Source organism: Phalaenopsis equestris, unplaced genomic scaffold (genome assembly GCF_001263595.1).
Source record: "Phalaenopsis equestris unplaced genomic scaffold, ASM126359v1 Scaffold000114, whole genome shotgun sequence".
Taxonomy (NCBI): domain Eukaryota; kingdom Viridiplantae; phylum Streptophyta; class Magnoliopsida; order Asparagales; family Orchidaceae; genus Phalaenopsis; species Phalaenopsis equestris.
The window spans coordinates 782627-798216 of record NW_018164556.1 but is presented as its reverse complement, the minus strand read 5'-3'; the positions used below and the strand labels follow the sequence as shown (position 1 = coordinate 798216).

The 15590-nt window shown below is 35.3% G+C and overlaps 2 protein-coding genes across 2 annotated transcripts in view; one reads left to right on the top strand and one right to left on the bottom strand.

The window, feature by feature from the left end:
- LOC110020996 (DNA-directed RNA polymerase III subunit RPC6) overlaps positions 1-7629 on the top strand; it is a gene marked incomplete in the record, with an annotated part of 10347 nt that extends 2718 nt beyond the window's left edge. Inside the window, 1 exon segment of the mRNA XM_020719308.1 lies at positions 6903-7629. Coding sequence (XP_020574967.1) covers positions 6903-7598 — 696 coding nt within the window.
- A 1243-nt stretch (positions 7630-8872) lies between these two features.
- Positions 8873-15590, bottom strand: part of LOC110021007 (kinesin-like protein KIN-13B) — a 13140-nt gene continuing 6422 nt past the window's right edge. The window contains exons 5-12 of the mRNA XM_020719326.1: positions 12860-12937; positions 12702-12783; positions 11224-11383; positions 10488-10826; positions 10181-10399; positions 9568-10093; positions 9423-9488; positions 8873-9343 (exon numbers count right to left, since the gene is read on the bottom strand). Of these exons, the coding sequence (XP_020574985.1) occupies positions 9164-9343; positions 9423-9488; positions 9568-10093; positions 10181-10399; positions 10488-10826; positions 11224-11383; positions 12702-12783; positions 12860-12937 (1650 nt within the window). The 3' untranslated portion in view covers positions 8873-9163. The remainder of the gene's footprint in view (positions 9344-9422; positions 9489-9567; positions 10094-10180; positions 10400-10487; positions 10827-11223; positions 11384-12701; positions 12784-12859; positions 12938-15590) is intronic.

Here is a 15590-nt window from a genome sequence, read left to right as displayed (position 1 = left end):
AATAATCTTTGGATGGATCGAAAATGTCGAAATACTAGATTTGGCGGGATTCCATAAATCCAAATATACGCTTTTTCCGGTTATTGGGCGGAGTTCGGGTCGGGTCACGCATTCTGCTTATTTCTCTTCACTGAGGGCTCACCATTACATGTGTTAATTTTTCATTCGCTACCGCATGTAGAGCACATGCGGTCGTCGGACAAAATAATTTTTCTAATCTGAGAGCTTGTGAAGTGGACCAGAGAAGGAATAAATATTTTGCTTAAAGAAGAATTGCATGCATTGCTTGAGAAAGAAGAGACAAAACTATAACTGTCTGTTAACTTGAGGCTTTTAAAATTTCCAGCGTTCAAATTGGATTTATTAAGTTACATGTGTTATGTGTACATCCTCATTGCAATAATTTGAAGGCACTCTTTTAAAAATGGCGATGTTACCAAAGAGCATCCTCATTGCAATAATTTGAAGTAAGGCACTCTTTTAAAAATGGCGATGTTACCAAAGAGAGTCATAAATTATACGTTGAACTTCTTATGCTTTTTCCATTCATATGAAGATTAAGGGTCTGTTTGGGGCAGCTGTGCTAAGAAACCATGCTTCTGTTTGTTTTGTACAGCTGTGCTGCTTCTTTATTATAAAAAGACTTTTTTGCCCCTATATTGTTGTGTAGTTTATAAGAGAACCTGTTTAGGTTTCTCATATTTGAAAATAAAAATTATATTCAGAATTCCTAAAAACTCATAAGTTCAAATATTATACTTAGACCTGACATCTTACTTAACAGTGAGTAATACAATATTCAAAATCTAAAATAAAACCACTACAACAACAGTTAACATTATCGTAATATTTAATTTGAAATGCAGATGATCAAATTTATGAGATAACTTCTTCAAAGAAACTTTTCACGCTTGATGACTATCTAAGTTGGAATCCGCAAATTATATGTCTGCCTAAAGAAATCACATTCCTTTGTTAATCTATTTCTTAAACACCTGTAAAATTTTCTCTCATAAATATGCTTATTTCGTAATGTATGTTCAGATCATTATAATCCGTATATATAGTACAATACTTTATAGGCACCAAAAATTATCGAGCTCATATTTTTTGAAGGTTTACAACCACAAGCCAGAAAAAATTGGAGTATTGCCTACAAAAAAATGAAAAAAAAAGGAATAGCTTCATAGGTAGGACTTGCTTCAGGAAAAGGCTTCGAAGGAGGGTCTGCTGCAAGATGAATTCAAGTGGAGTGTCTGCTGCTGGAAAAGTTTTGGAGGAGGGTCTTCTGCAGGAAAGCTCCGGAAGTGGGTCTTCTGTAGGAAATTTCAGAGGCGGTAGTGATGCAGGAAAAAGTTTTGGAGGAAGGTCTGCTACAGGAAGAGTTTCGGTGGAGGACCTGATGCATGAAAAAGTTTCCGGGTGGGGAGCTTGATGCAGTAAAAGGCTCTGGAGGAGGTGTCCTCGCGTCCAAGAGAAAGTAATAGTTCCCTCTTTTGATGTATGAGGACAATTAATGGTCCAAAATTCTTCTGGTTTGTTTGCCTATATCTCCCAAAACCGTTTAAATAAGAAACCCAAACTATGAAACTAACAAGGGACATAATTTAGAACAATAACTCTCTTCTCATCTGCAGCAAAATCCAACACAAATGTATCTTTTAGAAGTATTGTTTGAAACTTGCTAAATGATGGACTAATTCGCAAGTCAATTTCCTATCTGACATCCACTGCATCTGCAAAAAATTTGTTGGGCCAAACAAGTTTCTAGAGAGCTACTTGTATCTCCCTATCAATCAATTTTGAGAAACGAGCTCTCCATATGTTGAGCTGACTATTGACAAAAATGCAAACATCAACCACTTTAAATGCAATATTTTCCCTTTCCCTGTCACAGTCAAGCCACAATACCAGCCACTGGCACCTTCTGGCTTCTTCTTTCAATGTTCTTTTCAAATCCAACTTGTCCTGAGGAACATACTTGCGGAAAAGTGCATAGTAGAAGTCTGCGGGATCGCACGAATGCCACTTTTGAAAGCGATCTTCCAAGTCGATCTCCATTAGGTGGCCCGTCACGGAGGTCATTAGCATATGACAAAGCTGGTTGCCAATGGCGTCCTCAAACTTGAAAACACGATTGAACCGTGACCACCCCTTGTTGGGTCGTATGCCACTTCCACAGTGAGATAGGATCTCTGCCGCCTATTTCGTCACTGAAGGCTTCTCACTCACTTTCAGAGCCCGAATCCCTCCCTTCCTACGTGGAGGATGGCAGGAAGGGAGTTTGGCGGCTTTGGAGGGAGGACCGACAACTAAGGTAGGAAATTTTACTCTGATACCATGTTGAAATTTAGGATAATGCAAAATTTTTTTATTGATATGAAAGAGAATATAAAGAACCCTTACATTAATTCTTGAATGGGAAAAACAATAAAAAGAAATAATATGAAAGGAAAGATATAACACCTTAAATCTCTAATTAATCAATTTATGTTAATTATTTGGAGATAAATGAAACAACATAAAATAGGAAAGCCTAAAATAGGAAAGAAAATTAATCTAATCCATGAAAGTAAATCTAAAATAGGAAAGGAAATAAAGATATTAGAAAATAAATCTAATCCTCATAACTTCTAATAAGAATAAATTATTTCCTATTATAAATTCCAACACACTCATTAATTATTGCATTTTTAATTTACTCTCTCAACTCTATCTCCTCAGCACTTTCCCCATCATGTGTACAAGACGACTTTGGAGGGAGGACCGACAACTAAGGTAGGAAATTTTACTCTGATACCATGTTGAAATTTAGGATAATGCAAAATTTTTTTATTGATATGAAAGAGAATATAAAGAACCCTTACATTAATTCTTGAATGGGAAAAACAATAAAAAGAAATAATATGAAAGGAAAGATATAACACCTTAAATCTCTAATTAATCAATTTATGTTAATTATTTGGAGATAAATGAAACAACATAAAATAGGAAAGCCTAAAATAGGAAAGAAAATAAAGATATTAGAAAATAAATCTAATCCTCATAACTTCTAATAAGAATAAATTATTTCCTATTATAAATTCCAACACACTCATTAATTATTGCATTTTTAATTTACTCTCTCAACTCTATCTCCTCAGCACCTTCCCCATCATGTGTACAAGACAGGTAAATCACATATAGCTAGTGATATTGACTACCCTAAGCGATATTCATATGCTTCAGTATGAGCATGTGATTGATCTTCATCTGCACTATTGAAATCAATATCACTACATGAATGATGCTGACGAATGTAATTATGAAGAGTCATCACATTCTTCACTTGTTTTTGAAAGAACGTGTGGGTATACCTCGTAGAAAAACTCATTTTTTTTCATACGTTAGATATATTCTTAATAACACCACGTAAAGATGAGTATTTCCTGTTAAACATTTTCTTTTTTTTTCTGATCAACGTTAAGTCTTTTGAAATCAAGAATGTGATATTTTGTATCAGGAAAGCGTTCGAGATATCTTCTTTGTAATTAATATCCAACATCAACTAAATAATATTTGACTGTTATAAGTATAATCTTTGATATTGTACATAAATAATTATTTAATTTTTTCATATTCAAGCAAAAGCTTGGAGGCGGCTTTGGGAAGTTGTGTTTATTAGTTCATATAGCAAATTTGAATATGTGATTTGTCTTCCCCTCTGGTCATTATAAAAGTGAAACAAATATTCAAATCACATATAGTCATAATATTTTACTGTTGGACATGCGTGCATTCACATGTATTTCAACAATTGCTCTAACACAATCCTTACTCATTTATGTAAGATATTTGATTTACTATGTTTAAGTAAATTTTGGAAAAAAATGAACATAAATCTACCTTAAAATATGGTACGTAGTGTTGATCTTGTGAGATCTTTCTAGAGGTGCTTTGAAATGTAAAGTTTTCGGCTCTGATAATGTTTGAAGATAAGCTGATTAGAGAATTCAAGTCAACTGAAAAATATCTACTAATTGTTTCTAATGAGTGTTGGAATTATTTTGTAACTCTTCTCATGGACTTATTTTGTGATAAAATGTAGAGGATTTTAACTAACATCTTTCTTGAAGTCATCCTAAAGGAGCTATGGAGTTCATAATGTTTTGTGTAGTTCTTCTAAGAGATCAATTAATATGGTCTGTGTCACACGGAACATGCTATGTCTTGTTGGATGACCCACAAGCAATTCCTCAACTCATTTATTGCTAAAGTTCGGGGATATCACGCAGGGAGTGTGAGCAATATATGAGTTGTAATACGCATACATTAAGCATAATATAGATGTAGTCTTTCTTTTACATCTTTTTATGTCCATGTTATTTTGTGTTGATGTAGTAACACATAAAAATAACACTGAATTCAACAATAATATTTTAAAACAAAAAAACATAAATATGTTTGAATTTGATTGCATGTGCATAATCGCCCCTTTTTATAATCACCAATGAACCTGGAAAGAGAAGTAGAATAGCTTCTACCAAGTTATAAATAATCAAACAAACAACCATTTGTTCACCAACTTTAGCATTTGTTTCATTTTTGACATTTTAATTAACTCTTCAATTCAATGACATGGATCCCACTTGGAAACTCATGAAGATGAGAAAGAATTCAAATAATTTAACCAATGTGGTCATCCTAATTTTCCAAATTTCCATTGGCATAACGCGTCCTGATAATAATGAATATACAGAATAAATTCACAAAAATTAATATGAACTTACCAAAACTAATCAAAGTCATGCCCATGATAAGCTCCTCAAAATCTAAGAAAGTATTGATCAAAGCTCAAGCATATTTATCCAAGATTAATTATATTTATCCATGCTTGGGAGCTACTTAATAAGTTAACGACTTCATCAAAAAGTTCAATGAGTTCTTCTTAGCAATACAAAGACAAGTCAAAGTATCAATCCCAATAAAATCAGGCTACACGTCTCACCCTTTTATAACAAGTAAAAAATTAATCAAACAATTTCATAAGAAAAATGAAGGCTACTCCCTTCATCAAAAAATTTTGCACATAGGTTCATACTGAAGGTCCTCAAAGGAACCACAAACCATCAGGAACAACCCCAAAATTCATTGAGCATAGATGAGCCGCAAACCACAAAGAGCAACCCACCAAAATAGATTCATAAAACACATAAATTAGTATCCCCCCATTCATCAAAAAGCATTTAACATAGTTGTTCATCAAAATTCAATGAGCATATATAGAGCAACCTAACTAAAACAGAGAGCAAAACACAAAGCACAACTCAACTGAGATAGAGAACAAACCACAAGGAGCAACCCAATCGAGACAAAGAGCAACCAAACTGAGATAGAGAACAAACCACAAAGAGTAATCCCACCGGCACGGAGACAATAAACCACAAAGAACAAAGTCGTCAACAAAAATTCTTGAAACAACCATGAAAAAATGAAAGTCATCACAGAGTATACAAATGTCATTCTTCCAATATAGCCATTTCTCCGAAAAACTTCACAGAAAAACAAATCAAAAGCAATTGGGTGTTTGCACAAGACACAAATCACGAAGAACAAAGCCACTAAGATAGAGACCACAAACCGCGGAGAAAAGCTTTTAAAGTTAATGGATAGAGGGTACCAGAGGACGAAGGAAAGCAAAGGAAGAAAATGCCAAGCAATCACTCGTCATAGGTATCATAGTACAAAAAAAAAAGCAAAGAAAGAAAATTTCTTAGATAGTGAACCGAAGGAGAATCGCCCAAATAGATACGTGTTGCGGGGCAGCCGGGTAATGTTGAAAGGAAATTGCAGAACGTTGGTCGCAGACGGCGTCGTGTCACCTCAGGTGAGTTTAAATAAACAAACCCACTCTATGGAAACCAAATGCCTCAAAGTGCCTTCTCGTGTCAAGCCACAGCAACTAAGCTGCCCCAAACACACCCTAAGTGGCGTGTCATGTCATTCTTGGATTGAATATTTGTTTTTTTTTTAATGCATCCCTACTTACTTATGGTTTTATTTGATCGAATCGGTTTTGGCTTAGATTTTCCAGTCAGTTTTGGCTGGTAATGATTGTGGTCTGCATGCATTGGATTAGACCTCTATCACTACATGGAATCTTGCTAAGGATTAGCTATAATCTTTGTATTTCTTTTTTGGTTTTTTCCAACTTTTTCCTCTCTCCCACTTTTCATCTCTCTTTGTTGCATGGAAAACTCGATGTCATTCACTGATGTGTTTTGATGACCCATAATTGTTGTTAACCACCATGTTGATTGCTCCAATCGACTTCTATTACTCTATTTCTATCCATTATTTTTTGGTTTTTTAGTTTGTCGAATTTCTTCAAACTCTAGTTTTTGTTATAACCACCGCCACTTGATCTCATTTGCATTTGTTTAACTTTTGTTAACCAATCCTATTGTTTTATGAGCATATTTGGGTGCAGGATTTGTAGGAGAATTTAACATTATTCCTGTAAGAAATTTGACATCTGAAAATTTAGTGGTGATTGCACCAGTTTTCTTTCATCATGTGCTCAAACTTGTTTTTTAATTAGGGCATTTGTGATGGGTATTTTAGCTTCTGGAAAATATGTGATGAGGAAATTTGATTGATAATTCAGGAAAATTAATGGTATGCATGTAAATCTTCTTTTTTTTCATTCAATTAACTGGCCTATCAATACATCAGGCATCACAATTATCCTCAATCCATTTGATGTAGAACCTTCTTCCGAAACAATTTAAGACAATTCCGAACAACAAAACATTTAATTTCCTGAATTACCAGTGCAAGCAGTCATTGTTCAACTTTTATGGGCCATCAGATCTTGCTTCTCATTTTCCTCTTTTTTTTTTTTTTTCAGGCAGAAATCCCGGATCATGAATGGAACTGCAAAGCTACCTCAGAAGCGCAAGCTTCCTCCACTGCCAGAAAATGAGAAAAAACTACACGACTTAATATGGAGCAAACAAAGCTTAGGAATATGGACTGCAGACATGAAGAAGCAAACCGGCCTTGCGAACAACGCCGTCACGAAGGCCCTCAAATCCCTCCAATCCAAAAACCTCATCAAAGACGTGGTCAACGTCCACAACAAGGCGAGAAAATTCTTCATGGCCGTCGAATTCGAGCCTTCGAAAGAGATATCAGGCGGAACGTGGTATTCCGACGGAACCCTGGATCTCGAATTTATCAGGATACTGAGGGAACAGTGCAGAATGCATGTTGAAAGGTTGAAGATTGCGAGTGTGGAGAATGTATGGAAGTGTGTGAGGGATTCTGGGATATTTAAGACAGAATGTAGCTTGCAGCAAATTCAGGAGATTTTGGTGGCCATGTATTTGGACAAGGAGATTGAGGAATTGATCAGCTCTGGTGTTGGTGAATTCAGTAATATTCAGGCAGGAAAGAAATGTTACAGAAGTTTGAGGGGTAGGGGGGGACCTAAAGCAGGAGGTTTATCCTCAGTTCCTTGTGGAGTGTGTCCCAGGATAAATGAGTGCAGTCCTGATGGTATTATTTCTCCTAAAACTTGTGTTTATTATCAGAAATGGCTTGGTCTGGACTTTTAGATTTGAGGTTTCTTTTTAATTCATAATTCACAGAACATTATGATCTTTTTGGTGTTAATATTTATTAATATTATCAAATTATGATGAAAGTTACATCTACAAAATTTTTTATGAATACAGAGTTCACTTTGCATGCAAAAAAAAAATAAAATCTATAATTGAGGCTATGTACATTAATTTGTTTCACTAACCAATTAATTGATTGTCCAAGGAGATGAATATATATATTTATATGCCGCCGGTCGTGGTTTGTTGGTTGAGCAACCTCTCTGAAGGTCTTAACTCTCTAGTCACAGGTTCAAATCCCTCTTTGGCCAGTTTGTTGGTAGTGAGGGCGGTCCTTGAATAGTTTGACACTTGAGTGTGGCTGGGGGCTTATATAATAGCCTCCGACCATTCTTTTAGTATATATAGATATATATTCCTGCTAAGTAAAGAGATTACAGGAGGGAGAATGTTGGACATTTTTTAATAAGATCAGATTGCACTTGTTAGATCTTAAATTAAAATGACTGTTAGGGGCATTTAAATACATACCACCCAATCTCCATATATTTATGTATCTAACATTTAAAACTTTTTTACATTGAGACTCAAGATCTTTCATCACATAAAAAATATCACTATTTTAATTTTTAAAAAATAAAATGCATTTTTTTATGCATAATTATGAAATTTAAATATAAATATAAATACATAAGAATACTAGTACCAATATTTTCAGAAAAATAAGATGCTAATGAGAAAAACTTAAGTTTATTCCGATTCAACTTTAACCGGGTTAAATTAAAATTAATACAAATTTTGTTTTATAAATATATTTTTTAATCTCAAAATAAAATTCATCAGGATCAAATTGGTAAAATTTTATCCAAGTAGACGCGCCCCACTCCCTTCAAGTGCCTACAACGTGTACAGCCAAACCCTCAATTAAATACATGAGTGAGTTTGTCTGTACACATGACAGACCCTGATTGAAATCCTGATGTAAAACTGCATACAATAATTTTTTTTCTTCATGGCACATGTCTAGCTATTTATAAATTTATGGGTTTGTCTGTACACGTGACAGGCCCTGATCGGAATCCTGATGCAAAATTGCATACAATATTTTTTTCCTTCATGGCACATGTCTAGCTATTTATAAATTTATGGGTATTTTCTGAGACACTCCGGAGACGGCGCCATTTTTTTAAGCTGCAATCACATGTAGTTAAAATATGGTTAAGAAATTACACTTTTATTAATCAAATGGAAAGCCAACATGAACTATATAACAAACAAAGTCATGTCTTCCATATCTTAACCTGTAAATCATAATACAAATAGCTCTATAGTATCATTCATTAACATAATGAAACAATGCCACATCTATAATAATAAAAAATGGAAATAAAAAGAGACAAAAATCTCAACTTTAAAACATGAAGCCATCATCCCCACAACAGAACAAATATGCAGCACATACTGCAGCTATGTTCACCACTGATCATATTAAGACCATAGCAGCACTGAGCTAAAAGCCACAGATACTTGTTCCCTATTTCATTTCAGCACAGAACAACTCATGGAGCCGGGGAGGAAATTAAAACATTTTGTTCTGTCAGACGCCTCTGAAAACTAGCCAATCTTGCCTGTAAATTCGCTATTCCGGACGCCTTTTGGGATAGAATGACGTTTAATTTTGTAATGTACTCGTCGAGCTGATTACCAGGTTGATCAACTTCCTCCAGTAGTTTCATCTCCTGTACCAGACACCAAAGTGAGCAGAAACATATATGGCTATGGTCAGTCTTATAACAAAATTTTAACAGATATGCCCACCTCCCTAACAATATTTATGGTCTCCTCAACTTGTCTTCTATGAGCAATTACCAGATCATCCTCTTCCTGAAAATATGGATATTTTCACAGTTCTTTCGGCGTAAAATTCAAAAGGTGAGATTCAAATATAATTATTCACATGTACCTTTAAAAGGTCGTTCAATTCATCATCTGAATTTGAGTTATTCGCATTGATATCGTAAATTTCAGTTCGCTTTGTCCGTATGGCAGTAGCTCTCCGAGTCTTCTCCAAGTTATTTGCATCCATGTCATAAATATCAGTTCTCTTTATCTGTGTGGCAGTAACTCTCCGAGCCCTATCATCAAGCCCTGCTACCGAGTATGACTCCGCCTTCCTCGAGGACTGTTTGCCTCGCTCATAAGCGCTGCCAGAGGCATCGTACTCCTCAGGAGTGCTGGAACCTCTACTTTGGTTAGAGTGGTTCGAGTAAGAAGATGCTACTCGTATGTCCTCTCTCACAGCAGGCTCCATGTTTAATGGTGGAGAAGTTTCTTTTGTGGCACGCTTAGATGAGACAAGCTTACTTGTTTCATTGATGGTTTCAGGAGCTGAGTAAGTGGGTAAAACTGAAGATAGGGGCACAACAGTTGAGACCCTTAGATTTGGTATTTCCTTCTTAGGATTGCTACTCTTAGTTAAGCTCTTCACCCTGAAAAAATGATATATTTACTCTTCATAAAATTAACGAAAATAGAGTGAGGAAACTCAGGTATGAAAGCGAGGAAGGAAGCATCACCTATCAGCATATCTCAGTGTGTTCAGTGTGTGTTCGCATGAACCAGAACTTGGAGAAAAACATGAAATCATAACCGTGCGCGAGTCTCCAATAAATGAGTCTCTCAGAACTTCAGTCAATTTACTCCCTCTGAAAGGGATATGAACCTGATCATTATCAAGAGCTCTGATGCATTCTTTCAAGGCAAGCAAACTTTTGTTGATCTCGGCACCTTCAATTCTGCATCACAAGCTTGAATTTCAATCAGAAAAGCCTATGGTGTTTGGATTTCATGGCTAAGAAAGAATGACAAGATGATAAAGATTACCGAGTTTGTTTATCATTATCGGTTGTGTCCGCGCCTCGTTCACTGCCAGCTAGGTCTATGAATGACATCTTGCCTATGATTCGAGCTAGTTTTGATTCGTTGTTGTCGGCTGACCTCCTGAAATTTTTTGATTCGTTGGCATCTACTGACTTCTTAATAGCAAGCTGAAGTATGGCGTGGGATCGAGAGGACTCCTCGTTTGCGCCAGTTGTACCAGTACTCCTGGTTGCATTGCCCTTCTCAATAAGCTCCCTGATGGTCTCGACATTTGACACACGGTATTCTTGCAAACCTACTATGCAAACTTTCTGTTTACCATCCTCTCTCATGCAAAGTTTTCTGAGGCAGAAAAAGGATTTGTAGTCAGCAAAAAAAAAAATAAAAATAAGCAAAATTTGCACACATACCACCCAATTCTTATGTATTTATATATCTAACATGTAAACTTTATTTTGTTTACATTCATATCACCCAAATCTTTCATATCAAATAAAAAATACCACTATATTAACTTTTAAAAAGTGAAATACATTAACTTTTAAAAAGTGCTATATTAACTTTTAAAAAGTGAAATACAACTTTTTATGCGTAGGTACGACGGAATATGCAAAAATTGAAGTTTAGATGTTAGATATGTAATTAAATAGGAATTGAGTGGAATGTATGTAAATCTTTCAAAAAAAAAAAAAAAACATGCATGCCCTTCATCCCACATGTAAATTTCTTAGAAGCCCACCTTCTATCATTTAGCAGATCAAAAAGCTTCCCACCATAAATCTCAAAGAAACTAACGAATAATTGAAATCCCTGGTTCCGGTATGTATGATGCATTAATCTTAGAATATCTTGAGACGCCCGAAGTGGTAGCGGTTGCATTGTGTAAGTTTTCCCGCTGCCTGAAAAAAAAGCGCACCTGTTTAGTTGACAGAAATCTAGGCTGAGGTGAATGATCACATGGGTCAGAATTTTGCTCTTCTTATCAGTTGATATTTAAAAAATGTATATATTAAAATCACATTTTACCTTACTAATAAACTAATGAAAAACACTACAGAGCTGCCAATTATAGTAATGTGACTTACAAAATATACCCAAATAAGAGAATAAATGTCGAGAACAATGTTAAAAATTTGCAGTTTACGATTATTCATAACAGAAGTGACATTCAGGAGAATGATTTCCTTTTCGTAGATTTTTCTGATGCAATTATTCTAATATGGCGCCGGTAAATCATACAAGAAAACTAAAGGATTCCAATATTAAAAACCACAAAACAAGTAAACTTGCTTTTCTTAAATTAAAATCGAAAATAAGAGAATCAGAACCAAGGTGCAATGTAATAATCAAATAAATACAAAGAAGTTGATGTGAATAGATGAAGCGTACGCAATGGCTTAATTTTTTGGTGCATATGCTTTACCCTCCACATTAACTTGCAACTTGCAGACGAAGTTGCTTAATTTTTTTGTGCATATGCTTTACCCTCATTACTTAGGAAGGAATAGAATAAGTGTACGCAATGGCTTTCTAATAATTAAATCACAAGATATATTTATTTTATCATTACAGGGATAATGTCAAGCTGTCATAACATCGTACCACCATGAATTGATTGCTTAAAAACATGTACAAACTTTCAGGTGACATAATTGTTATGACGGAAGCATTGATGGCAGAAATAACATTAAGAAAAGGAAAGCCTGTTCAGAAAACACCATATTAGAATTCATTCTTTCGCACTGCATTCAATGATTAATGGATCCAAAGTTACACAAAATGAAATGTGACACAATGGGCTTTATCGATTGTTAGCTAATGTATGATTAATGGATGAAGAATTGCTCATTACCTACAGTGTGGTGCAAAAATGAAGTGATAGGGGTGGCTTCCACAAAAACTAACCATAATACTTGGTGGATAAGTCTCGTGGGAACCATAAAAAGACTGTTTGTCAAATAGTCATACAATACTGAGCTAAGTTTAATCTAGCAAGCACTCAATACCCGCATGAAGCAGTAGGTTATTATAATGTGTAGCTAATGTTATGCTAGGGCCGAAGCAATGAGTGCAAAGCAAGATGGATAATGTTTTTGGCTGCACATGAAGAAAACTAGACAAGCATCATGAAGTAAAAAATGCTACAGCAAAAGAAAGTTGAATTTGTAAAAGAAAGAAAAACAAAAAAATCATCCAATCTCAAACAAGAGTACTTACCTGTTTGTCCATACGCAAAACAAGTTGCCTTTGTGCGCTGAAAGATAGCTGGGATTATTGGCTCCACTGTCTCACGGTATACCTAGAAAACATAAGTTTAGAGGGCCCGTAGATATAAGATCTATAATCTAATTTACACTGAACTTTCTATAGCTTACTTCATCATTTGAGACATCCTCATCGAGTATAGCATCAAACACAAATTCATGCTTCTCAACAAATTCTGTAAGGTCAACCTACATTCATAAATGTCATCAAAGATAGTCACTCAACATCAATGGTACTTGTTATTACTTGTTAGTGAGATAATAAAATAATTTGGGCATAGAGATTTCTATCTATATGATGTTCTCATGATAATATCAACTTTCAACATGAATTTGAAGGCCTTTACTTAATAAAAATAGCTTAGTGAGCAGCATGGTTATTTACTTGCCTCAATGTTTTGTATGAATATTTTCTCTCTAATTTCAGGTATTCAAGGAGGGAGAAAGCCTTTAGCCACGGCAGCTTTTCTTCCCACGCAAATCAAGCCACCAATAATATCCATGCATCCTAACTAATAACAAGTGCATTAAAATTGTATGGTAGACGGTATTTCAAAAAATCAAAGCATGTTCAATAATTTGAGCACTCTGTTGAATCCTCATTTATCTGTCCTTGGGTTGTGCCAGAAACTTATTTAACATGGAGAAAACGAGAAGCTTAAAACATAGACGGAGAGAAACTCGAGAATGAGGAAAGAAAAATTCACCATCAGGCTCAAATAAATAACATTTTTATGCTAGACTATGCAGGACTACGTAAACCTAGGTCTCTTCACAACAACCTATTTATGGGTGAGGCTTGAGATTTATATAGCGATAGAAAAATATACAGGATGAGTTACAAATGCAAAAAGTATAAAATAAATTACAAGAGGCATAGAACCTCACCAAGAGCTCAGAATAAGACCAGTAGTCACCCATCTATTTGATAGGAAGTCACCAAATGGATTTCTAAGCTTAGGAGACTGTCTGGGCTAAGTAATTCGACGAGTTCAATGTTAACTTTCAACAAGTTCTGCATAAGCTTGGTCAATGATCCGTGCTAAAATTTGGCTGATAAATTTACCCAGGCCCAAGCAGATGAGACTTTGTGAATTAGGTTGGAGAGTTCTCCTTAAATCTAGCTAGAAGATCCTACTCAAACTTCATTGGCAAGATCATCCTGAATCCAACTCGGCAAGTTCTCATCCTAGGCAAATTTTACCCTTCGCCCATTTAAGATATACATTTAGTTTGACAATTCTCTTATATTTTTGGAAGACAACCAAATAAAATAAGAATACAACAACAACAACAACAAAGCCTTAATCCCACTACGTGGGGTCAGCTACATGAATCCTTTTTCTCCATTGCGTCCTATTTAGTGTCATATTTTCATTTAGTTCTAGTAAATTAAGATCATTTTTAATACAATAAGCCCAAGTCTTCCTAGGTCTACCTCTGCATTTCTTAACACAAGTCGAATTTAAAACATCTGCTCTCCTAATCAGATCATCAGATGACCAACGTTTAATGTGACCAAACCATCTAAGACAACTCTGTAATCTTTTTTGACACTGGAGCTACACTAACCCTTTGGCGGATACATTCATTTCACATTTTGTCTCTGTTTCAAGCCACTAATCCTCCTATGCATTCTCATTTCAACAAAATTTAAATTAGTTTCATGCTTCTCTTCTAAAGGTTGACAGTTTGCGCCATAGCATTGCAGGTCTCACCGCCTTTTTCTTTATTTTTAATTAGGGTTATTTTCTATCAGAAGACTATATATTTGGTATTTTACTGTTTTGATTTTCTGCTCTCTTGAGTTTTGTGGCCTCTTCTTTTTGTGAGTGGCGCGTCTGTTGTATTTCCAGGAACAAGTGGTGGATCCCCTTCAGTAACTGTGCCTCGTTGGGACTGGGCTATTTTGGTTCTTTTCAGTTTTTCTAATCCAGACAGCCGTTAGACTAGGGCTGTAAACGAGCCGAGCTTGAGCAAGCTCAGGCTTGGCTCTTGTTCGGCTCGGTCGGAATAGCTCATACAGGATGAGTTACAAATGCAAAAAGTATAAAATAAATTACAAGAGGCATAGAACCTCACCAAGAGCTCAGAATAAGACCAGTAGTCACCCATCTATTTGATAGGAAGTCACCAAATGGATTTCTAAGCTTAGGAGACTGTCTGGGCTAAGTAATTCGACGAGTTCAATGTTAACTTTCAACAAGTTCTGCATAAGCTTGGTCAATGATCCGTGCTAAAATTTGGCTGATAAATTTACCCAGGCCCAAGCAGATGAGACTTTGTGAATTAGGTTGGAGAGTTCTCCTTAAATCTAGCTAGAAGATCCTACTCAAACTTCATTGGCAAGATCATCCTGAATCCAACTCGGCAAGTTCTCATCCTAGGCAAATTTTACCCTTTGCCCATTTAAGATATACATTTAGTTTGACAATTCTCTTATATTTTTGGAAGACAACCAAATAAAATAAGAATGAAAAGAATAATCCTTACAAATAGAAGTTGTTAGTTGTTCCTTTGAATTGGTCATTTATTTTTTCGTGCCAAATTATAACTTTACTTCTCTGCTAAAGATATATTAGTGCATTGAATGGTATTTAATGTGCTACAAAAGTGAGTGATTGAATCAAGAAAAAATTGTGTAAGATTTTATGATGGATTTGACCATTTTGTCGTTGCAACGTTGTTTCCTATAGATGATCTTCCTCATTCCACAAGAGAGAAATTCAAAAAGCCTTAATATCTTTTGTTTTTTATAGATTGAGCTCGGCCGCAATAAAAAATAGAGGTCCTTGCAAGAAAAAAAAATAACACCTCTAAAGATAGGCGGAGGGGGGGGGGC